The 26,472-nt window shown below is 38.6% G+C and overlaps 1 protein-coding gene across 1 annotated transcript in view; it reads right to left on the reverse strand.

The window, feature by feature from the left end:
• Nucleotides 1-1,148: 1,148 nt before the first annotated feature.
• LOC124799297 (piezo-type mechanosensitive ion channel component) overlaps nucleotides 1,149-26,472 on the reverse strand; it is a 715,678-nt gene continuing 690,354 nt past the window's right edge. Inside the window, exons 45-47 of the mRNA XM_047262884.1 lie at nucleotides 21,894-22,116; nucleotides 3,388-3,508; nucleotides 1,149-2,214 (exon numbers count right to left, since the gene is read on the reverse strand). Of these exons, the coding sequence (XP_047118840.1) occupies nucleotides 2,032-2,214; nucleotides 3,388-3,508; nucleotides 21,894-22,116 (527 nt within the window). The 3' untranslated portion in view covers nucleotides 1,149-2,031. The remainder of the gene's footprint in view (nucleotides 2,215-3,387; nucleotides 3,509-21,893; nucleotides 22,117-26,472) is intronic.

Raw genomic sequence — 26,472 nt, forward strand, 5'->3', positions numbered from 1 at the left:
AAAAGTGAAATTGGTCAATAGTTTGATGGTATCTCTTTATTCCCCTTCTTGGAAAGAGGCTTAACTTCAGCATATTTAAGTCAGTCTGGAAATGTTCTGCTGATAAGAGATTGAGTACACATATAATTTAAGATAGAACTCAACTCGCATGAGCGCTCTTTGATTAACTTCGTTGATATGTTATCATACCCACAGGATTGCTTAGACTTTAACAATTTTATAATGGATGCTACTTCTTTGGGAGATGAGTGTGTCATTTCCATTTTACTGAAGCTATTTTTAAAGACTGGTCTCAGATATTCCATTGCACTGTTCACTGAACCTGATAACCCCAAGCTGTCAGTAACAGAAATGAAGTACTTGTTTAAGAGGTTTGCAATGCTACATGTACTTGTTACCAAAGTCTCATTTATTTTTAGAGCTATCTGTTCCTCTTCCTTTCTGGCCCCACCTGTATCTGTCTTCACTGTATCCCATACAGTGTTTATTTTATTGCCTGATGTAATTGTCTTTTTCTCATAATAAAGCTGCTTTGATTTCTGGATTACTTGCTTCAATATTTTGCTGTATTATTTGTAATGTATTACAATTCTAATGTCAGAGCTGTTCCTAGATAGTCGATACAGTCTCCTTTTTGTCCCACATCATATATTTATTCCTTGTGTACTCTACAGTTTATTTTTTTACTTCTGTGTGATGTGTTTTATCTTTAGGGCAAAACAATTTTCAAAAGTGGAGATAACTTTATTAATGAATGCGTTGTATTTTCCATTTGAGTCAGAAGTATTGTAAACATCTATCCAGTTCATGTCTTTGAGCAACTTCCTGAATTTCTCAATTTTGAATTATTTATTACCCTCTTGTACTCAGATTTAACAGATTTTTTTATCCTGACAAGTTTCAACATTTAACACAAGATATCATGATCAGATAGCCCATTCACTATTGGTTTTGTGATATGACTTTTTTCTCTAGATTTGTCTACAAAGATATTATCAATAGCAGTCTCAGAGCATTTACATATCCTAGTAGCAAAGTTCACAACAGGAGCTAAATTGAACGATAGTGTTACTGACTGTCAATATATAAATGTGTACAACTTTTCATTACTTACTGATAAATAACAACAAAAATACTAATTGTTCATGTATGTAAAAAAAGCTCTTTTATTCATTTGGATATGAACAGCATATTTTTGCAACAGTTTGTGGATGTGTGGAAGTTCTTGCATGCCAGTAATTAAAAATAAACATTATTAATTGAAACATAGATATACAAAATTGTTTTATATATAAGCCACTGGATGAAATATAATCACAATCTCCAGTCATTTTCACTGCACCATACAAAACAACCACTACAAATCTCATTAGTATAAATCATTCATACAAACAGGGCTGTATTGTAAAGTAATGTGCTAAATTCCACAAAATAGCATTTATCATTCAGCAGTTACATGATCATGTTCACACTAGCATATAAAAGTATATAAAAGTTCACTAAATACTCGTATCCATTACAATTATGTTAAAAAGCACTACCCAACAGTATCATATTAAATATAAAGAATATATAAATACAGCATTACTATGTTCATTTAGGCAATGTAAATAAAATAGTATTTGAAATACTTCAGCCTTGCAAGCAACACATGCCACATCATCTGAATATTGTCCAATGTCACTGAGGAAGTCAAACTTCAATCTTTTTATTTTTTATGGATTATTTGTAGAGTTCAGCTCCCTTTTTTGCAATATGATACAGATGCTTAAAACAGCACAGCTACATCTTGTGGATTAATGTCAACCACGTTTCACATAAGAATAAACTCCCTGAAGATGTTTCTTTGTCATGTAACAGACTGATACTTGAGGAACTGGAAATTACTTCAGTAAGTAATCTGATCTTTTCTGAAACAGCAATGTTGTCCATAATCCACTTTTTTCTCAAAGCAAAATGAAACTGTTTCATATTGTATGGACACACAGCACAATGCATCCTATCTTCAAATTAATAAACACTGCACTATGATTACTGCATAGCAGCTGATCGAACATCTCCTGCTTCATCGCCTTCAAGTTCCCCTTCCTCTCTCGGTCTGGTCCATTTGATAAGTGTTTCTGGTGACCGGTAGAGGAAGACAAGCTTAGCAAACAAATCTTCTTCTAAGGCAAGTTCACCACTTTCTCTCACAAGGTATATGTCGTGACATAGCTGAAATATAATTTATAGATTAACATTGTACATACTTATTTATTATATATATTTATTTATTATATATTTATTTTTTCTTACTTGTAAACAAATGTATGTAAGAAATGTATAACAATATTTACACTAGTAACATAATTTATGACTAAATGGTAAAACATTGAAGTGCTTTACAACATTCAGCCTTAGATACCTGTGCTTTAAATTGCAGAACTGAAAGAGAATTAAAGGGTGGAGGAAGCTGACACAGGCCAATACTGACATCTAGAGAGAGAGAGAGAGAGAGAGAGAGAGAGAGAGAGAGAGAGAGAGTCAAACTCCAGATGAGATACATTAAAATGGTGTATCTGAAAAAAAACTTAAAATATACATATATTTATTGCACCTACAATAATACTGAAATCTGCAACGACGCTTTTTCTATGGAATGTAAGGAGGAAGAAGAAGAAGAATGTGCTTATACAAGTGCTTGTCTGATGCTTTAGCAATGAAATATGTAAACGCAAAATAAAAAAAGACTGATGATAATGATTATGTACACGATGAAATTTTATGCTATGTACACATTATGCATGATATATTTAGAATTTTTCTAAAGGAAAAGATCCAAACTAAATGTGGACCTATTAAGAAAAAGAAACAAATGTATGTTTATTTGGATGTATTTACAGATGTCGACTGATTTCATTTGTGATATGTTACAACATACAGTAGAGCAGTGAAACATAATGGGACATAACCTGTTCTTTGAAAATATTTGTACATTTATTGAATCCTACTGTCTCATCAAGCACATGGCACAGAAAGCTAAAATTCCAGCTTCTTCCTGCTGGATCTAAGTCAGATGTGAATGACATGGACATAAAAATGAAAGCAGATATAGCACTTCTAAGATGGTAACTGGCATTCCTCCAAGCACACTGTTCAGCCAGCTAACTGGAGCATCCACTGAAGCCTCTACTTCAGCAATTCAGGGAACTCCTCTTACCTGAAGAATCCTATCCACATTAGGCATGTCATCAAACATTATCTTGAAGCAAAGTCCAGTGAAGTGATTCCTCAACAAGCTACTTGCAACCAACACCAAAGTGGTGTACAGACCGATGATTCTGACAATGTAAACATACACATTAATAAATAACAGTATTCTGGACCATTGATAAGTCTATAATTTACCTGTAGAACACGATCCACATTAGGAAGTTCAGTAAACATTATCTTATAGGATGCTCCAGAGATGAAGCCGCGAATCACTCTACCGGCTACCAATACCATTGTTGTATATAAGCCGATGATTCTAGTAAAAAAACATTTTATCTCAGTGTTCTGTTTCAATAAACAAAAAATTTACAAAAATAAAGAAAAAACAATTACAACTTTTCTCAAGGATATAACATTGCTTATGAGAGTCTTGGGAAATAAAAGAACATTTCATGTCAATTTCTTCTAATACACAACAAAATACTTTCCAGCTGAAATACATATCAAAGTCAATTACCCCCGCCCCACTCTTAGCACACATCTTTTCCTATTTCATACACACAAACTGTATGCATATTTTATACAAAAATGTCTCATTAATTGATTTACAGGAGCAATATGTGCAGAATGCATATCACGTTGAGGAGGGGGAGAGGGGAATTCTATATGGTCAAGAGCTATGAGATGCAACTTTATCATTAAATGTAAGCTTCAGTCAATATTCTTTATCAAACTTTTTGGATCATTCAGCATCTATACGTGGACAAATAGTAGGTACAAGGGTAAATTAATTTGAGAAAATGACTTAACAATGGACTTTCAAATTATATGTAGCACGGTACATACAAACTCAAAACATATGCTAACTGAGGTATCAATACTCATTCTTCTCCAAAGCAAGATGGTTACTCAATATAGACCTCTAAAACTACAAGGTGACTGATGTAAGCATTGATCTAGCCTGCTTGTAATAGAAAGTTGCTTTCTGGTGTAGAGCACAAGGAAAAAGGAATATCAATACATGGTAGCTCCTCGGAGTGATGCAAGAACAAAACGAACTCACCCACTAAAAGAGCATGTATTTTGATTTATCAGTCTATGAACTCTGCACCTAGACTGTGAGCGTGGTGATCCATGTTTGCATCACCGTATCTGTTCTAGTCATTAATGTGAACAAAAGACACACACAAAAAAGTTTCAGTTAATTTGTAGGAGAGCTAGTCAGTAAGACATACTTCCGTGATAAAGTTGAACAGCCTGCTACACAGTTTCTTAACAAAAATCTTTCTTCAGTGGAGTACCAGAAACTACAAAATTATGTAACAAAAATCGCTACACAAAAAAGAATTTGTGCAACATAAACAAAGGTGGTAGGTGTGTTTCTACATGAGAAAGATGATGTTTATTCAATTTTCACACCAGTCACATACGAGTGGCACTAGTAGTGCCACTATGAGGACACAAATCAAGTTTGCTTTAAATACACACAGTAAAGGTCATGAGCATTAGTTACCTTTGAGATTCAATACGGCGAGTTGATGTTAGTCAAGAATGTCTTTTTAAGGTGACAAAGACACCATTATCAACACCTTAATGAATTTAAATGATGTCGTGTAATATGGCTTCAAGAAGATGGATGTCCCACCTGCAGTATTGCAGGAAGACTTAGCGGGAATGCAGCCACTGTACTCAACTGCTGGCAGCATTGGTCACAGGAACATTTGGTCGCAAGAAGAATGGGATCTCGACGGCCACATGGCACTACCGAAAGGGAAGACCACTGTGTTTGGCATACAGCTCTGGCACATTGTACTGCATCTCCAGCAGCAACTTGAGCAGCACTGGGCACCACAGTGACACAATGAACTATTCCAAATCATGTACTTCAAAGGACAGCTCCAAGCCAGATGCCCTGTAGCCTGCATTCCACTGACCTCAAGCCACTGCCATTTGCAACTTCAGTGGTTTCAAGTGAGAACTAAAGCTGGTTCTGCCTCAGTGCCAGTGATGACTGTGTGCTGGCTCAGAGGAGGTCAGTTGAGGGCCTGCAACCAGCCTATCTACATCCTAGACTCAGCAGGAGCACGCCTGTGGTTATCCCACACCCTGATTACAAATCTCTACATCAATCGGGTAATTCGTCCTGTTGTGCTGCCATTCGTGAACGGCATTCCAGGAGGTGTTTTCCAACAGGATAAAGCTTACCCACACACTGCTCTTGTAACCCAATATGCTCTACAAAATGCCAACATGTTGGCTAGGCCTGCTCGATCACCGGACCTGTCTCGAATTAAGCACAATTGGGACATCACTGGATGACTATTCCGGCATCATCCACAACCAGCATTACCCATACCTGTATTAACCAACAAAATGCAACAGGCATGGAACTCCACCCCACAAACAGGCATCTGGCACCTGTACAACACAATGCATGCATGTTCACATGCTTCCATTATACATTCTGGTGGTTACACTATTTATTAATGTACCAGCATTTCATATTTCAAATGGGATACCTCACAATTACAATAACCTGTGATCTTGCAGTGTTAATCATCTACATATGTTACCTAGACAAATTTATTCCCAAAATTTCATTACACTATAGTAATTATTTTTTGGTGTTGCAGTTTTTTTTCTCTCAGTGCGTGTCTATATTATCTCTCTCTCTCTCTCTCTCTCTCTCTCTCTCTCTCTCTCTCTCACATACACACACACACACACACACACACACACACACACACACACCAATTTATTGCTGACAAAGCCTATGTCTATAGCTTTCACTGTTGGAAGAGAACAGTCACAATGTCTCAGTAACCTCCTAATGTCTCTGTAACCTCCTGCTGACGTAATGCATGTTGTCCTCAACCTGAAACACTACAAATATAATTAGTCACACCTTTCCAGAAGCTTACATGACATTCGACCAAAAGTGAATGGCCAATATCGAGGGGTTTTCATTTGCTATGGGCATACACATAATGAGAAAATATGCTCTTATCTGACAAGTATAAAGTTAAAACTTCAGATCTCTATAACCAAGTTATGTACAAAGAACTAGTATTTTGAGATGACTGTGAGATCGTCCATGTTGAAGCACTGAACCTTCACAGACGGTCAAGTTTCCCTGATATAATGCCACAAGCTGCGAGGGTCTGCTGCTACATGGCTCTACCCCTTAAAACTCTGGCAAACTCTATCTACATCAATATTTTGGATATACTTTTAAGTGTGTCACAGAGGGTAATTTTAGACACGACATCATCTCACTTCACCCCAACGAGTTAATGACCATAAAGTTTGTGTCTTGATAGTTATCTTGTCTGTCCATAGCTATTTCTAGCAAAATGTAGGTGATGCCTACAGTATTATTACATTATTTTTAGCTTAAAAACTGAGTGGCTGTACATTTTGTAGGATGTCAATACTTCTGTACACAAGAGGAAATGAGCTTTATTCAAGTCAGCTGAGACAAGACTGAGTGTTTAGTTGATGTTGATGCACCAAAACAAATTAATATTTTGATAAATTTGTGAGATTTCTAATATTGTGCTACTTAACACTATTCTATGAATGTATACAACATAGTGGTATACAATATGGTGTGAGTTTGACTGTCTGTAGTACTCCTGTGTGTGAGTGTCACAGTATTATGGTTGAAAACTATCAGCGTGTGCACTACAGTGACATTACAAAAAAGCTAAATGAACATATTAAGAGTCTGCAGAAAATGGTTGAAGTTATGCGTAATAAATTGCGTAGCTCATGAAAGAAAATCATAAGCTGTGATTGAGCAGAGCACATACAGAAATTCATTTGTAAACAAAAAGAAAGCACAGGCTTTGAAAGTAGTTCTCAGTACAAGGTAATTCTGGCCTGTGAAATAATTTATCCCAAAAGCAGACCAGTAAGTGAAAACAAGCAACCACATTCTGTGAAGTTTGTTACTGGAAACAAGTTTACTCCAGCCTGTCAAACTGAGAACAACAAAAGTAGGAAAAACATAAGCGAATTTTGTGAACAAAGAGGCAAACAAGAACTATGTGCCAAGAAACGAAGTGCTGCAAATCAAGCCATGAAATCTTTAAACCCTATTGAAATATGTAAGAACCTGTGCATAATTTAAAAAAAAAAAAAAAATGTTATGCAAGAACTTTAAAACTACTTCACTCATGTTATTTATTTTTATTTATTTATGTCTCATCTTAGAATATCACTACAGTGAGCAGGATCCACACCAACTAAGACTAATGAGGGATATTAAATGCGTATGAAGAAGTACAGCACAAATGATCACAGGTTTGTTCAACTGTTAAGTGTGCTGTGGGAATGGTGGAAAACCTGAATTGATAGATGCTTGTAGACACATCCTATATCCTGTGAAAGCCTACTGGCAAAGTTTGAAGACCAAGAATCTAGGAATAGTATTGTACTTATTGCTTATGAAAGGGCTGCAAAGACAAGATTCAACTAACTACAACATGCACATGCATTTAAGCAGTCTTTCTTCCCCTTCTTCATACACAAATGGAACAAGAAGATACCTTAATATATAGTACAAAGGGAAGTACCCTCTGACATGTGCTTCACAGTGGTTTGCAGAATATATATTTAGATGTAGATGTAGAACTGTAATGCCACTGAGTGAGATGTGTGGATCTCCAAGTGTTGTGGGAAGTGGTTGTTGGGCCATGCTTCTGATGTTTTCTGGGGTCATGTAATGAAATCTCTTTAGGACAAGAGGATTGGCTATGCGTTACTAGGCAGCCATGTCTAATCCAACTGTTTGTAAGTTACACTCCTGGAAATGGAAAAAAGAACACATTGACACCGGTGTGTCAGACCCACCATACTTGCTCCGGACACTGCGAGAGGGCTGTACAAGCAATGATCACACGCACGGCACAGCGGACACACCAGGAACCGCGGTGTTGGCCGTCGAATGGCGCTAGCTGCACAGCATTTGTGCACCGCCGCCGTCAGTGTCAGCCAGTTTGCCGTGGCATACGGAGCTCCATCGCAGTCTTTAACACTGGTAGCATGCCGCGACAGCGTGGACGTGACCCGTATGTGCAGTTGACGGACTTTGAGCGAGGGCGTATAGTGGGCATGCGGGAGGCCGGGTGGACGTACCGCCGAATTGCTCAACACGTGGGACGTCAGGTCTCCACAGTACATCGATGTTGTCGCCAGTGGTCGGCGGAAGGTGCACGTGCCCGTCGACCTGGGACCGGACCGCAGCGACGCACGGATGCACGCCAAGACTGTAGGATCCTACGCAGTGCCGTAGGGGACCGCACCGCCACTTCCCAGCAAATTAGGGACACTGTTGCTCCTGGGGTATCGGCGAGGACCATTCGCAACCGTCTCCATGAAGCTGGGCTACGGTCCCGCACACCGTTAGGCCGTCTTCCGCTCACGCCCCAACATCGTGCAGCCCGCCTCCAGTGGTGTCGCGACAGGCGTGAATGGAGGGACGAATGGAGACGTGTCGTCTTCAGCGATGAGAGTCGCTTCTGCCTTGGTGCCAATGATGGTCGTATGCGTGTTTGGCGCCGTGCAGGTGAGCGCCACAATCAGGACTGCATACGACCGAGGCACACAGGGCCAACACCCGGCATCGTGGTGTGGGGAGCGATCTCCTACACTGGCCGTACACCACTGGTGATCGTCGAGGGGACACTGAATAGTGCACGGTACATCCAAACCGTCATCGAACCCATCGTTCTACCATTCCTAGACTGGCAAGGGAACTTGCTGTTCCAACAGGACAATGCACGTCCGCATGTATCCCGTGCCACCCAACGTGCTCTAGAAGGTGTAAGTCAACTACCCTGGCCAGCAAGATCTCCGGAGCTGTCCCCCATTGAGCATGTTTGGGACTGGATGAAGCGTCGTCTCACGCGGTCTGCACGTCCAGCACGAACGCTGGTCCAACTGAGGCGCCAGGTGGAAATGGCATGGCAAGCCGTTCCACAGGACTACATCCAGCATCTCTACGATCGTCTCCATGGGAGAATAGCAGCCTGCATTGCTGCGAAAGGTGGATATACACTGCACTAGTGCTGACATTGTGCATGCTCTGTTGCCTGTGTCTATGTGCCTGTGGTTCTGTCAGTGTGATCATGTGATGTATCTGACCCCAGGAATGTGTCAATAAAGTTTCCCCTTCCTGGGACAATGAATTCACGGTGTTCTTATTTCAATTTCCAGGAGTGTATGAGCACCTACATTGTAAAAGGACACCCTCCTCTAACATTAACTTTATTCAAAAGAAGTTATCGATACCAAAAATACTTTCTAACTTTTAAACAGGTCAATATTATCTCAGCTGTTTATTATATTTCAGGCTAAAATGAATAAAAGGAAATTATTTTATTTTCTTTATCACAATCAATATGTACTAGCACTATATGTACAGTTAAAATTACTCTCCTTTTAGAAACATCTGAAATTACGAAAATTTTGGCACACTTAAGATTCCTATTATTAATTGCACAATCTGATGCTAATTATGAAATTTATTTCTGGAATCATTTATAGAGTAGTAGTATGGATTTGTAGAGAGTCATTTGGCAGAAAGTTTGTAAACTCTTTGGAATATTGATAGTACCGCACAATGAGTTGGTAGTAGTGGGTATGCCTCTGATGTGATCGGATGTGTTTTTCAATTTTGGCAATAACAATTTAATTCTTGATTTAAAAGTGGAGATTGTAAAGACAGTCTGATATAGAAAAATGTGTTATAATAAAATTTCAGAAACAGAAATTGTGGAACACGCTTACTTCAACATTATCATGTCACTTGGAACCTACAATGTCAAAAATTTCAACCTCAAGAATCAACCTCTAGATGTGACGAACTGGGGCCAACTAAAAGAAAAGAAGACAAGTAAAAAAGTTATTTGTAAATCTTACTCCTCTTGAAGCTAATTACAAAAGGAATGAAAATCAACAAGTGATATGAGGGAGGGTAAGATTACAATGTGCAATAAGTTATGACTATCACTGAGCAATTTATATATAATAAATGCTATTCAGTTTAAAATAATGAATTGCATGAGTAATAAAATTTGAAATATGAATTTTCAATCACTTGGGCTAAAACTTGTCAGGGCTTTTGAGACTCATACAGAATCAGAAAAAACACACACAGGAGTGTAAAAGAAAGGAGTGTCAACGTTTTGATAACTCACGGGTGAAGTTTATAGAAACTGTTACTTACACAGAATACTTTATTTCTGCACCATAAGTGTTTAAAGTAAACTATCTTGTGTGCAAATTTAAAGGAACAGTTCTGCTACAAATGAAATAAAGTTATGTAATTCAACAGTTATGTAATAAAATGGTGAAAGCAAACACTAATTTTGTTATTTGTCAATTAATGAGAATACAGTAATATTTTGTAACTATTACACTGAAATTCTGAATTACGGTGTTAGCAAAATTAAAATCCATATCCATACTACCCAGAAAATCTGTTACAAAAGAAAAAATAATAGATTTAAAATTTGTTGTTATAAATCAACATGGTTCATGGTGTGGGTTCCTGTAGTCAGTGGTTCATGGTGTGGGTTCCTGTAGTCATGTCCTAGTTCATGAACCACGGGCAATGTATGAGTGGCCAAGTAAGTGGTCCTGACAGTCGGGATACCAGTTACTTTGGAATAAGGCTGGACATCTCAGACATATTCTGAGTCGTGGTCACCTTTGTGCTCAGACGGCAAAAACTACCAAATCCACCAGTTAGTCCCTCAACCTTAAGGGGTAAAACTCAATGGGACCCGGGGCAAGTAAGGCTAGCAACCTGCTTCCCTGGTACTTTAAATATGATGCTGGCAACAATCAGAGCAAAATGCCTCGGACCTTTGGAGGTGATGGAGTCCCACCTCTAATTGACAAACCAGGGACTCCTAAGATACGGCTCGGCAAACGAATGGTAACGAGATGGGGAGCTATTAATATCAGTGGGAGCTACTCTTGGAAGAAGGTAGAGCTGGCAGAGGCTGCAAGTAAGATGGGGTTGGACGTTTTAGCTGTTAGTGACATTCGGGTAAGGGGTGAGAAAGAAGAGGAAGTGGGAGAATACAAGGTCTACTTGTCAGGAGTCAAAGCAGGAATAGCACAATGAGGTGTAGGGCTTTACATCAGGAAAGAAATGGAACCCAGCGTAGTTGCAATAAGGTATGTAAACGAACGACTGATGTGGATAGATTTGACAGTGTCTAGCAAGAAAATTAGGATTGTGTCAGTATATTCGCATTGTGATGGGACTTATCAAGATAAGATGGATAGTTTTTATGAGGCACTCAGTGATGTAGTTGTTAGAGTAAAGGACAAGGACAGTGTTCTGCTCATGGGTGATTTTAACGCCAGGATTGGAAATCGAACAGAAGGGTATGAAAAGGTTATGGGTAAATTTGTAGAGGATATGGAGGCCAACAGGAACGGGCAGCAACTCTTGGATTTCTGTGCCAGTATGGGCTTAGTAATCACAAACTCCTTTTTTAAACATAAGAACATTCACCGGTATACTTGGGAAAGCAGGGGAACCAGATCTGTCATTGACTATATAATAACAGATCAGGAATTCAGGAAGGCTGTGAGGGACACACGTGTATTCAGGGGATTCTTTGATGACACTGATAATTATTTAATCTGCAGTGAAATTGGGATTGCGAGGCCGAAAGTGCAGGAGGTCAGGTCCATATGTAGGAGGATAAGAGTGGAGAAACTTCAGGATAAGGAAATCAGGCACAAGTACATAACAGCGATCTCAGAAAGGTACCAGTTAGTTGAATGTAGTCAATTACAGTCATTGGAAAAGGAATGGACAAGGTACATGGACACAGAACTAGAAGTGGCTAAAGAATGTCTTGGAACAGTAGTGTGTAAAAGTAGGAGGAAGCAAACAGCTTGGTGGAATGACACAGTCAAGGCAGCCTGTAAAAGGAAAAAGAAGGCGTATAAAAAATGGCTACATATTAGAACTCAGGTAGACAGAGAAAGTTATGTTGAAGAAAGAAACAAAGCCAAACAGATAATTGCAGCATCCAAGAAGAAATCTTGGGAAGACTTTGGAAACAGGTTGGAGACATTGGGTCAAGCTGCTGGAAAACCATTCTGGAGTGTAATTAGCAGTCTTCAAAAGGGAGGTACGAAGGAAATGACAAGTATTTTGGACAGGTCAGGAAAACTGCTGGTGAATCCTGTGGATGCCTTGGGCAGATGGAGGGAATATTTTGAAGAGTTGCTCAATGTAGGTGAAAATACGATCAGTAATGTTTCAGATTTCGAGGTAGAATGGGATAGGAATGACGATGGAAATAGGATCACGTTTGAGGAAGTGGAGAAAATGGTCAATAGATTGCAGTGCGATAAAGCAGCTGGGGTGGATGAAATTAAGTCGGAACTCATCAAGTACAGTGGAATGTCAGGTCTTAAATGGCTACACAGGATAATTGAAATGGCCTGGGAGTCAGGACAGGTTCCATCAGACTGGACAAAAGCAGTAATCACACCAATCTTTAAACATGGAAACAGAAAAGATTGTAACAACTACAGAGGTACCTCTTTAATCAGCGTTGTGGGTAAAATCTCCTCAGGTATTGTTGAAAGGAAAGTGCGAGTATTAGTTGAGGAGCAATTGGGTGAAAATCAGTGTGGGTTTAGGCCTTTTAGAGGTTGTCAGGACCAGATCTTTAGCTTATGACAAATAATGGAGAAGTGTTATGAGTGGAACAGGGAATTGCATCTATGCTTTATAGATCCAGAAAAGGCATATGACCGGGTTCCTAGGAGGAAGTTATTGTCTGTTCTACGAGATTATGGAATAGGAGGCAAACTTTTGCAAGCAATTAAAGGTCTTTGCATGGATAGTCAGGCAGCAGTTAGAGTTGACGGTAAACTGAGTTCATGGTTCAGAGTTCAGAGTAGTTTCAGGGATAAGACAAGGCTGCAACCTGTCTCCACTGTTGTTCATATTATTTATGGATCATATGTTGAAAACAATAGACTGGCTGGGTGAGATTAAGATATGTGAACACAAAATAAGCAGTCTTGCATATGCGGATGACTTAGTTGTGATGGCAGATTCGATTGAAAGTTTGCAGAGTAATATTTCAGAGCTAGATCAGAAATGTAAGGACTATGGTATGCAGATTAGCATCTCCAAAATGAAAGTAATGTCAGTGGGAAAGAAATATAAACGGACTGAGTGCCAAATAGGAGGAACAAAGTTAGAACAGGTGGACGGTTTCAAGTACTTAGGATGCATATTCTCACAGGATGGCAACATAGTGAAAGAACTGGAAGCGAGGTGTAGCAAGGCTAATGCAGTGAGCGCTCAGCTACGATCTACTCTCTTCTGCAAGAAGGAAGTCAGTACCAAGACTTAAGTTATCTGTGCACCGTTCAATCTTTCGACCAACTTTGTTGTATGGGAGCGAAAGCTGGGTGGATTCAGGTTACCTTATTAATAAGGTTGAGGTTACGGATATGAAAGTAGCTAGGATGATTGCAGGTACTAGTAGATGGGAACAATGGCAGGAGGGTGTCCACAATGAGGAAATCAAAGAAAAACTGGGAATGAACTCTATAGATGTAGCAGTCAGGGCGAACAGGCTTAGATGGTGGGGTCATGTTACACGCATGGGAGAAGCAAGGTTACCCAAGAGACTCATGGGTTCAGCAGTAGAGGGTAGGAGGAGTCAGGGCAGACCAAGGAGAAGGTACCTGGATTCGGTTAAGAATGATTTTGAAGTAATAGGTTTAACATCAGAAGAGGCACCAATGTTAGCACTGAATAGGGGATCATGGAGGAATTTTATAAGGGGGGCTATGCTCCAGACTGAACGCTGAAAGGCATAATCAGTCTTAAATGATGATGATGATGATGATGATGATAAATCAACAGTACGATTACATACTTGAGGAGCAAGACAGGTAGGTTGGGGAAAGTTAAGAGGGAAAAGCAAGTTACTAATAGGTACTATTTGTTCCGAAAACTAGGATAGCGTATGGCACTTTTATGTGTGCCTGTTGGCAGTATTGAAATATCGCCTTCTGTAGATGAGTCATGACCAACTATGCTATGATAGTGTATCGCCAACTAGGTAACTAATTTTTTTGGACTTTTGAGTTATCTGTATGACTCTGGCCCACTTGATGTGACATGTTTAATGCTACAACTAGGCAATTTAATGCTACAGCTGGATACTACTCAGGATTTACTGTAGTGACACAATACACATTTCAACAAAAAATAGATATCTTGAGCTGCCCAGTTGTGCCACAATATGGGCTGCCAATGAGGAGATAACTATAATGCTAGAACTTGATATACTGAGTTATGTAGTTGTAATACTTCAATGTTGTAGCCTGTTCATTAATGATGATGATGAAGTCCCATACTCCTTGAAACAGAGTGGGGAGAGATGCGGAAGACCTGCATCGCCATACTAGGCAAGGTCCTAGTGGAGGTGGTTTGCCACTGTCTTCCTCTGACCATAATAGGGATGAATGATGATGATGAATATGACACAACAACACCCAGTCATCTCGACGCAAGTGAAAATCTCTGACCCCGCTGGGAATCGAACCCAGGATTCCGTGCTCGGGAAGCGAGAACACTACTGTGAGACCACGAGCTGCAGACTGTTCGTTAATAATACTGTCTAAACTGCCAACAATGTTTGGTGAACATTGCTCTTGTCCAGTTTATACTGTAAAGAGTGAAGATTGCTCTGTAGGGATTACTGAATTATTGAGCAGCATTCAGGTTCACTATGATCAACAACCATGAATTTTGAATCAATAGCTTCTAGGTTAGGTATTTCCTGAACGGCACATTGCAGCAACAAATTTGTTTAGATTGCGTCCTCCACTGTAATCACTAAAACAGGAAATGTGGTTTACCAGTGCAGGGAGGGATTTGAAATACTCTTACAAACAGCTTGCTATCTCACAACTTCCTCATTTTCCTTCTATTTCCAACCATGTTAAACAATCTCCTTATTTTGATTTTAGGTCATACAATGTAAAATTGAAAGATTTATATCATTGCTTATTAGAAAAAGAATAATTGGTGGGATCAGTTGGTGCTAACAAAACTTGCTGGAGATTAAAGCTGAACTTACAAATGTTGCATCTGCTTGCTTCTCGTCTAGTTTCTTCTCCTCTTGAGTGCTATCTTTTGCTAAAAGTTGAGCATTATAATTAGGTTTAGGTTCATCTTTCTTGACCCAATGGTACTCAGGCCATGCATAGATGACAGTGGACTTTTTAGGATGTGGGAAACTGAGACTGTACATTTCTGAATATACCTTCCTGTAAATGTGGGCTTTGGCTGCTTCAGGATTGTTTCCTGTGGTCAGAAATAGAGGGAAATCAAGGAAGGTACAAGATGGCAAGTTGTTTGTGCAAAAATTTCAAATTTCTCCCTGCAATGGTAAACAAAATTTCCTGTTTTAGTGATCGCTATGGAGAACACAATAGAACCAAATAACAAATTTGTTACCTCAATGTGCTTGGCTGCTGTTTACTTAACACCTAACCTAGAAACCATTGATATAAAATGCATGGTTGTTGGTTACAGTGAAATGGAGGGCAACTCAATTCGGCAGTTACTCTCAATTCGGCAGTTACTACAGACCAAAAGACTATTGTCAGATGCGCAAGAAGAAAGGGTGACAAACCTTATGTTGTTAATGAAATAACCCATGAGAAGGATATTGATTGGGAGTATCATCTAATTCTCCACTTCACTATTAGGAAAGAAGATGAGAACAGGAAGCCAACTGGACAGCAGAGGATATGCTGGCTGAACTTCACAAAACAGCATCCATGAATAACAGGGTTTCTCAGATGATCTCACTTTGTAGTCAATGATTGAAACAATTCTCGTATGTTTCAACATTGGTATGTATTTCTTCACAAACAAAAGTGTGTACGCTAGCAGTTGACTTATTTTGGCAATCAGAAGAAGGTAACTCACCATCACTGCCAGTGCAAGAAGTAGAAATCTCATTTTTAGTAATAAGAAATTAATTTTGAAAGGAAAATCAGAACAAACTTAAAAGTACTAACATTTTCAAACTAAATGAACACATCACATCAGAATTATTTGTAACACTTTGCGAACAGTGAAAATTTAAATATCTGAGAATTTTTCAAATGTGTTTCTTTCAATAACAGTTTTTTACTTTATCTAGCTGTTGCACTAAGTGATGATATTATATAAAGTCATACTTTTGCATTCTTTTTCTTTGTTTGGGCACCAACACTGCTGAGACACATGTCTCTGAAGAGTAGTTCTTGAGTAGAGATCAGTGTGAACTCCCTTCTGGCATCAAACTGTATAATGTTGTTGTTGTGGTTGTTGTTGTTGATGTCTTCAGTCCAGAGACTGGTTTGATGCAGCTCTCCATGCTACTCTATCCTGTGCAAGGTTCTTCATCTCCCAGTACCTACTAGAACCTACATCCTCCTGAAGCTGCTTAGTGTATTCATCTCTTGGTCTCCCTCTATGATTTTTACCCTCCATGCTGCCCTCCAGTACTAAATTGGTGATCCCTTGATGTCTCAGAAGATTTCCTACCAACTGATCCCTTCTTCTAGTCAAGTTGTGCCACAAATTTCTCTTCTCCTCAATTCTATTCAATACCTCCTCATTAGTCATGCGATCTACCCATCTAATCTTCAGCATTCTTCTGTAGCACCACATTTCAAAAGCTTCTATTCTCTTCTTGTCCAACCTATTTATTGTCCATGTTTCACTTCCATACATGGCTACACTCCATACAAATACTTTCAGAAATGACTTCCTGACACTTAAATCTATACTTGATGTTAACAAATTTCTCTTCTTCAGAAACACTTTCCTTGCCATTACCAGTCTACATTTTATATCCTCTCTACTTCGGCCATCATCTGTTATTTTACTCCCCAAGTAGCAAAACTCCTTTACTACTTTGAGTGTCTCATTTACTAATCTAATTCCCTCAGCATCACCCAACTTAATTTGACTACATTCCATTATCCTCATTTTGCTTTTGTTGATGTTCATCTTATACCCTCCTTTCAAGACACTGTCCATTCCATTCAACTGCTCTTCCAAGTTCTTTGCTGTCTCTGACAGAATTACAATGTCATCGGCGAACCTCAAAGTTTTTATTTCTTCTTCATGGATTTTAATACCTACTCTGAATTTTTCTTTTGTTTCCTTTACTGCTTGCTCAATATACAGATTGAATAACATGGGGGTAGGCTACAACCTTATCTCACTCCCTTCCCAATCACTGCTTCCCTTTCATGCCCCTCGACTCTTATAACCGATATCTGGTTTCTGTACAAATTCTAAATAGGCTTTCACTCCCCGTATTTTACCCATGACACCTTCAGAATTTGAAAGAAAGTATTCCAGTCAACATTGTCAAAAGCTTTCTCTAAGTCTACAAATGCTAGAAATGTAGGTTTGTCTTTCCTTAATCTATCTTCTAAGATAAGTCGTAGGGTCAATATTGTCTCACGTGTTCCCATATTTCTATGTAATCCAAACTGATCTTCCCTGAGGTCAGCTTCTACCAGTTTTTCCATCCGTCTGTAAAGAATTCGCATTAGTATTTTGCAGCTGTGACTTATTAAACAGATTGTTCAGTAATTTTCACATCTGTCAACACCTGCTTTCTTTGGGATTGGGATTATAATATTCTTCTTGAAGTCTGAGGGTATTTCACCTGTTTCATACATCTTGCTCACCAGATGGTAGAGTTTTGTCAGGGCTGGTTCTCCCAAGGCTGCCAGTAGTTCTAATGGAATGTTGTCTAGTTCTGGGGCCTTGTTTCGACTTACGTCTTTCAGTGCTCTGTCAAACTCTTCATGCAGTATCATATCTCCCACTTCATCTTCATCTACATCCTCTTCCATTTCGATAATATTGTCCTCAAGTACATCGCCCTTGTACAGATCCTCTATATACTCCTTCCACCTTTCTGCTTTCCCTTCTTTGCTTAGAACTGGGTTTCCATCTGAGCTCTTGATATTCATACAAGTAGTTCTCTTTTCTCCAAAGATCTCTCTATTTTTCCTGTAGGCAGTATCTATCTTACCCCTAGTGAGATATGCCTCTACACCGTAACATTTGCCCTCTAACCATCCCTGCTTAGCCATTTTGCACTTCCTGTCGATCTCATTTTTGAGACGTTTGTATTCCTTTTTGCCTGCTTCATTTACTGCATTTTTATATTTTCTCTTTTCATCAATTAAATTCAATTATTCTTCTGTTACCCAAGGATTTCTATTAGCCCTCGTCTTTTTACCTACTTGATCCTCTGCTGCCTTCACTACTTCATCACTCAGGACTACCCATTCATCTTCTACTGTATTTCTTTCCACCGTTCCTGTCAATTGTTCCCTTATGCTCCTGCTGAAACTCTCTCCAACCTCTGGTTCTGTCAGTTTATCCAGGTCCCATCTCCTTAAATTCCCACCTTTTTGCAGTTTCTTCAGTTTTAATCTACAGTCAGAGTCCATATCTGCCCCTGGGAATGTCTTACAATTTAAAACCTGGTTCCTAAATCTCTGTCTTACCATTATATAATCTATCTGAAACCTTCCAGTATCTCCAGGCCTCTTCTATGTATACAACCTTTTTTCAAGATTCTTGAACCAAGTTTTAGCTATGATTAAGTTATGCTCTGTGCAAAATTCTACCAGGTGGCTTCCTCTTTCATTTCTTACCCCCATTCCATATTCACCTACCATGTTTCCTTCTCTTCCTTTTCCTACTATCTAATTCCAGTCACCCATGACTATTAAATTTTCATCTCCCTTCACTACCTGAATAATTTCTTTTAACTCATCATACATTTCATCAATCTCTTCGTCATCTGCAGAGCTAGTTGGCATATAAACTTTTACTACTGTGGTGGGTGTGGGCTTCATGTCTATCTTGGCCACAATAATGCGTTCACTATGCTGTTTGTAGTAGCTTACCCACACTCCTATTTTTTAAATTCATTATTAAACCTACTCCAGCACTACCTCTATTTGATTTTGTATTGATAACCCTGAATTCACCTGACCAGAAGTCTTGTTCCTCCTGGCACTGAACTTCACTAATTCCCACTATATCTAACTTTAACCAATCCATTTCCCTTTTTAAATTTTCTAACTGACCTGCTCGATTAAGGGATCCGACAATCCACGCTCCAATCCGTAGAATGCCAGTTTTCTTTCTCCTGATAAGAACATCCTCCTGAGTAGTCCCTGCCCAGAGATCGAAATGGGGGACTATTTTACCTCCGGAATATTTTACCCAAGAGGACGCCATCATCATTTAACCATACAGTAAAGCTGCATGCCCTTGGGAAAAATTACGGCTGTAGTTTCCCCTTGCTTCCAGCCATTTGCAGTACCAGCACAGCAAGACTGTTTTGGTTAGTGTTACAGGGCCAGATGAGTCAATCATCGAGACTGTTGCCCCTGCAACTATTGAAAAGGCTGCTGCCCCTCTTCAGGAACCACACGTTTGTCTGGCCTCTCAACAGATACCCCTGTGTTGTGGTTGCAACTACGGTAAAGCTATTTGTATCGCTGAGGCACGCAAGCCTCCCCACCAATGGCAAGGTCCATGGTATAATACATAACCAAAATCCACCAAAATAATAATAGACAGAAACAATTCAAATCAACAGTGAAGAGATACTTGGTCAAGCACTGCTTGCATATGGTCTTTATTTATTTATTTATTCCACGTGATCTGATGGTACACAGTGTGTTGCAGATGTCGGAAAATATCATTTAACATTGTTAACATGTATTAACGTAAGCCTAAAGTATCCTAATCTGTTATATTGCTCAATGTTTTCAATTTAACACAAACAGCAAGATTATTGTTCTAAGTATTCATTTACAGAGTAAAAACAGTGACACAACAAATATGACTTCACGGCTTTGCTAAATTTTATGTTGTCTTCGATGGACTTAATACTAGTGGGAAGATTGTTGAACAGTTGGAGGCCCATGTGGAAAACTCCCTTTTTACACAGTTGAGTGTTTGTACGTATAACATGCAGGTTTGCGTTTTTCCTGGTGTTGTGTTCATGTATTTCACTATTTTTTACGACTCTGGGGTCAGTTGGCACTATGTGTTTTCTGAAGAATTTTAGAGTCTCAAGAATAGAGAGACAAGGCAGTGTAAGGATTTCCAACTTTCTGAAGATGGGTTTGCAGGAGTCTCTGGGTTTGCTCCCAGTAATAATCCTCATTGCTCTCTTCTGGATTCTGAATGTGCTCAGAGCAGTTGGAGCATTTCCCCAGAATATTACACCATATTTTAGGTGGGCTTGTATATAAGCGTAGTATGCACTGGTTAATGTTTTAAGGCTAACACATGTTTTCAGTACACTCAATGCATAACAGCCAGTACAAATCCTGGCATTTACCTTTCCTGTATGTGTATTCCATTTCAGATTATCTTGAACCCACAGACCTAGGAATTTGAAAACAGTGTCGGTATCTATTGACTGGTTATTTATAGTGACAGACGGCTGAGAGGAATTTGCATTTCGTGTTGTGTGGAAGTTCATGGAAGCTGTCTTTTTGGTGTTGATAGTTAATCTGTTGATTTTTGCCCGGTTGCTGAGTTGATCAGTAGCCAAGTTCACAGCTTTTTGCACAGCCTCTGTATTCTCCCCTTTGAGGAGTACAGTTGTGTCATCAGCAAATATTATTGTTTTGTGTGCATCAACATTCAGGCTCAAGTCATTAATATACAGGAGAAAGTCTCTAGAGAAACAATATTGGAGCACCAACTAAGATTGTTTTTGTAAAGTGTATAGAATAACAAAATATTACGTAACATTACCTTTCACTTAATTGATGTGTGTAACAAATTTCAAGAAATGTCTATCATAATTCAGGAATGGTCCAATATATTTCGTAAACTGTACAGTCCTCCATTCACAGGACCAACAAACAAATAAACAAAGTTTACAGCTTCATGTACATGTTCTTAGGCAGTCTCATGGAGAGCTGCTAATAGAAATAGTTTGAAAAGAAATCACGAAGTTATTTGAGCAGAAGAAACTGTAACAATTTTTATGTGAATGCTGGACAGCAAAGTGGAAAATGGATTAAACAAATCATTAAAAAAACTTCAATTTACAAATATATTACATAAATCTGAATTCTGAAATATTTGCATGTTTCACATAAGTTCCTGGAATCATAAGAAGAGATTTGAGTGTTAACTCTGAGAATGTGGATAATATAAGCAGATAAATACTAAACCAAAATTTATTGTGATAGCATAATTTTTAAGTTTTGATGATAAATCTATAGACATAATTTTTTTTTATACCTTTGCAGTTGTAGGGAAACACTGTGTCTAGTTACAAGGGAAGGGGAAGTTAACGAAACTTCAACTGGCATTGTTGACTGATTAAATCTCTTATCTGCCAAATTAATTGGAAATAAAAAAAAGTATTTCACAATAAATAAGTAAGTACTGATTTTACGTCCACTACCATTGTTGGCCAAATCAAATGTTTTGTTAATTACATTTGTTTATTTCTATTTGTTCTCCAAATCAGCACGAATTATTATATATTATTAACCACATGAACAGGGTGATACTATGTAAGAGGGGAACGATTGTAAATTTGGAGCAGGAAAACTTGTAGTAAGTTACTCACCCTCCTGCAGAAAGGAATGAAAGTGTCCTTGGAAACACTTTATCATTGAATGTATAAATGACAAGACTGTCACAGTCTGAATATGGTAGATATTGGAGATATAGCTTATGGTTGATATCACTGCAGTTCTCTGTCATTTCCCACCATTGCTGCGTGCTTTGAAGGTCCGTAAACTGTCCATGGTAGAGATTCATGAAAACAGTTCGGTATGATCGCTCGTCCTCTGCTCATGAAAATCAAATTAAATTTTATCAAAGTTATTATTTGCAAAATTTGAAGCAATAAAATAAGAATATCCTGAATGGAAAGAACAAAAAAATTACTTAATTATTGTACAAGATATACAATATTACAAGTAATGAGACACCATAATCCAACTGGCTGTAATGGATGTTTGGCTGAATATTAGGTGCTTCCTTGATCTAATACTGTGCTAAATTATGGATCCTTATGAATACTTCCATGGAAAGTAGCTTTTCTTACAGCATAAAATTCTGCAGTTTTCTTACTGGATCTAAACAATATGGAAAGTTCTGGAGGCTAAGCTTATAGTTTTGGGTGGTGTATGGGAAGCACAATTTTTTTGTTTTGTTTCATATTGTGAATATGGTCTAAATCATTAGCCCTCATTAATTCCAGTCTCTTGTAGAGCAAGATTAAAGTAAAACTGTCTTCAACTTTAAGGTCATTTCGAATACTGAAATGCTTTGCTAAGAATGGTCCAACTGGAGGTGATATGCTCTTGCCCTCTTCCGGTCCTTGAACTGCCATATCCAACCAATTAGAGAGGGCCTGCAGTTCAATATGTTCTCTCTTTGGAATGTTTCTACAGTTGGTACCATCCAGGAAATGCACTAAATTTTCCTGAAGAATAAACATTTGAATAAAATAAAAGGAATTTGCGTTAACTTCCATGGAACCAAACTGCTGAGGTCATCAGTCCCTAGGCTTACACAATACTTAATCTAACTTAAACTAACTTATGCTAAGGACAACACACACACCCATGTCCAAGGGAGGACTCGAACCTCCAACGGGGGAAGCCATGCAAACCGTGGCAAGACGCCTTAGACTGCACGCCAAAATGTAAGAATTATTATGAGAATGAAGTATTACAACACAATAATTTAAAAATTTTGTGACTCCTCAACATACTATACACATATGTACTGTACAATAAACGTATGACTCTTATTGAGAAATCCAATTGTAATTTTACTACTACTATCACTCCCTTGTATCCCCTAATTTGATAAGAAACATTCATGCAGTAACCTTCTATGGACATGGGTACACAAATGAAAATAATAAAAATAAAATAAATAAAAACAATAATCAGGTTTTGAACAAGTGGCGCAAAATTAAAAAACCTTGACACTAACCACCAAACCACCATTTCACTGAGGACATTGCATGGTAAATGGCACATAAAGTACCTCAAAAACTTTGACCATCATTTTTTTCAGAAATTGTCGAATATGTATGGGTAAGCCGAGACATATGTTCATTTATTTTGACTCCTCTTCCACTGAATGAAGTTCCTGGGAAATAGAATAATGGCACTTGTCGTGTTCTCCTCATAAGTATCGAATCCTGGACCTCTGGATTTATAATCTGCCACTTATCCACTGAGCAACTGAAGCCATACCTCACAAGATTATACTTTAAAAAATTAATAGAAAGTATAGTTGTTGCTGTTGTTGTGGTCTTCAGTCCTGAGACTGGTTTGATGCAGCTCTCCATGCTACTCTATCCTGTGCAAGCTTCTTCATCTCCCAATACCTACTGCAACCTACATCCTTCTGAATCTGCTTAGTGTATTCATCTCTTGGTCTCCCTCTACAATTTTTACCCTCCACGCTGCCCTCCAATACTAAATTGGTGATCCCTTGATGCCTCAGAACATGTACTACCAACCGATCCCTTCTTCTGGTCAAGTTGTGCCACAAACTTCTCTTCTCCCCAATCCTATTCAATACTTCCTCATTAGTTATGTGATCTACCCATCTAATCTTCAGCATTCTTCTATAGCACCACATTTTGAAAGCTTCTATTCTCTTCTTGTCCAAACTATTTATCGTCCATGTTTCACTTCCATACATGGCTACACTCCATACAAATACTTTCAGAAATGACTTCCTGACACTTAAATCTATACTCGATGTTAACAAATTTCTCTCCTTCAGAAATGCTTTCCTTGCCATTGCCAGTCTACATTTTATATCCTCTCTACTTCGACCATCATCAGTTATTTTGCTCCCCAAATAGCAAAACTCCTTTACTACTTTAAGTGACTCATTTCCTAATCTAATTCCCTCAGCATCACCCGACTTAATTCGACTACATTCCATTATCCTCATTTTGCTTTTGTTGATGTTCATCTTATATCCTCCTTTCAAGCCACTGTCCATTCCATTCAACTGCTCTTCCAAGTCCTTTGCTGTCTCTGACAGAATTACAATGTCATCGGCGAACCTCAAAGTTTTTATTTCTTCTCCATAGATTTTAATACCTACTCCGAATTTTTCTTTTGTTTCCTTTACTGCTTGCTCAATATACAGATTGAACAACATCGGGGAAAGGCTACAACCCTGTCTTACTCCCTTCCCAACCACTGCTTCCCTTTCACACCCCTCGACTCTTATAACTGCCATCTGGTTTCTGTACAAATTGTAAATAGCCTTTCGCTCCCTGTATTTTACCCCTGCCACCCTTAGAATTTGAAAGAGAGTATTCCAGTCAACATTGTCAAAAGTTTTTCCATTCATCTGTAAAGAATTCGTGTTAGTATTTTGCAGCTGTGACTTATTAAACTGATAGTTTGGTAATTTTTTACATCTGTCAACAACTGCTTTCTTTGGGATTGGAATTATTATATTCTTCTTGAAGTCTAAGGGTATTTCGCCTGTTTCGTACATCTTGCTCACCAGATGGTAGAGTTTTGTCAGGACTGGCTCTCCCAAGGCCGTCATTAGTTCTAATGGAATGTTGTCTACTCCGGGGGCCTTGTTTCAACTCAGGTCTTTCAGTGCTCTGTCAAACTCTTCACGCAGTATCGTATCTCCCATTTCATCTTCATCTACATCCTCTTTCATTTCCATAATATTGTCCTCAAGTACATCGCCCTTGTATAGACCCTCTATATACTCCTTCCACCTTTCTGCTTTCCCTTTTTTGCTTAGAACTGGGTTTCCATCTGAGCTCTTGATATTCATACAAGTCGTTCTCTTCTCTCCAAAGGTCCCTTTAATTTTCCTGTAGGCAGTATCTATCTTACCCCTTGTGAGATAAGCCTCTACATCCTTACATTTGTCCTCTAGCCATCCCTGCTTAGCCATTTTGCACTTCCTGTCGATCTCATTTTTGAGACGCTTGTATTCCTTTTTGCCTGCTTCATTTACTGCATTTTTATATTTTCTCCTTTCATCAATTAAATTCAATATTTCTTGTGTTACCCAAGGATTTCTACTAGCCCTCATCTTTTTACCTACTTGATCCTCTGCTGCCTTCACTACTTCATCCCTCAAAGCTACCCATTCTTCTAGTTAACAGACATAATTTCGTTGTTGTTGTTGTGGTCTTCAGTCCTGAGACTGGTTTGATGCAGCTCTCCATGCTACTCTATCCTGTGCAAGCTTTTTCATCTCCCAGTACCTACTGCAACCTACAGCCTACATAATTTCCTTGATCACGATATTCTACCAGCACAGTAAACATGTGGCAAATGATTTTTTTCTGAAACTCCAGTACCTGAAATATGCTACTCTAGTTGAGTCTCATGAAAGATTCAAAATAAGTACAACATTCCTTTTTTTCAGACAATGATATCTGTGGGATAGGATGACATTTGTTTTGGAAAAGATCACCAGAACATTTCATGTTCCATGAATAATTTCTTAATTTATGACACATAGAGAAACATTTTTAAGTATAGATATAAAACTACAGCTTTTTTACAAATTATAATCTACACAGTACAATTTTTGACACTCAGAAAGAGCAAGTAATTAATATTGATCCTCGGGAAATCAAATTGTGCTTCAGAAAATGACAAAGTATGTCATAAAAAGCTACACCAAGACAACAGCTGTGATAATGGCAGACCCATAATGCTAGGTCAAATGAAAAAATGCAAGCTGGTGATGATTACACTATGCAGATGGAAGCAACACACCATCCCTCTGGTACAGATAATGGAAATAATGTGTTGTATACAGCGATATCGGGAGGTGGGGCAGCTTTCAGAGGCTAGTAAGATGTAATGGAAGAGAAGAATAGAATAGAAGAGTGAATGTTCATAAACTATTTGTTCTATGAATAAAACGGAATTAGATGCTTATTTGGAGGAGGAATCGGGCAGGGGGAGAGCATAAGATGGTGTGCATTACTGTTACATTTTAGTATTGCCAAATCTAACTTTATCCAGATTTTCACACTTAATATTAAACTTATATCTTATACCCTAAACATCAGAAGGTGAGTGCGCGCCATTCAGACACCGATCTCATATAAAACAATCACAGTGGCAACGAGCCTGCTTTGTCCTAATGTATACTTTTATAGTATTGATATTATCACA

The sequence above is a fragment of the Schistocerca piceifrons genome, chromosome 5 (assembly GCF_021461385.2).
Source record: "Schistocerca piceifrons isolate TAMUIC-IGC-003096 chromosome 5, iqSchPice1.1, whole genome shotgun sequence".
NCBI lineage: Eukaryota > Metazoa > Arthropoda > Insecta > Orthoptera > Acrididae > Schistocerca > Schistocerca piceifrons.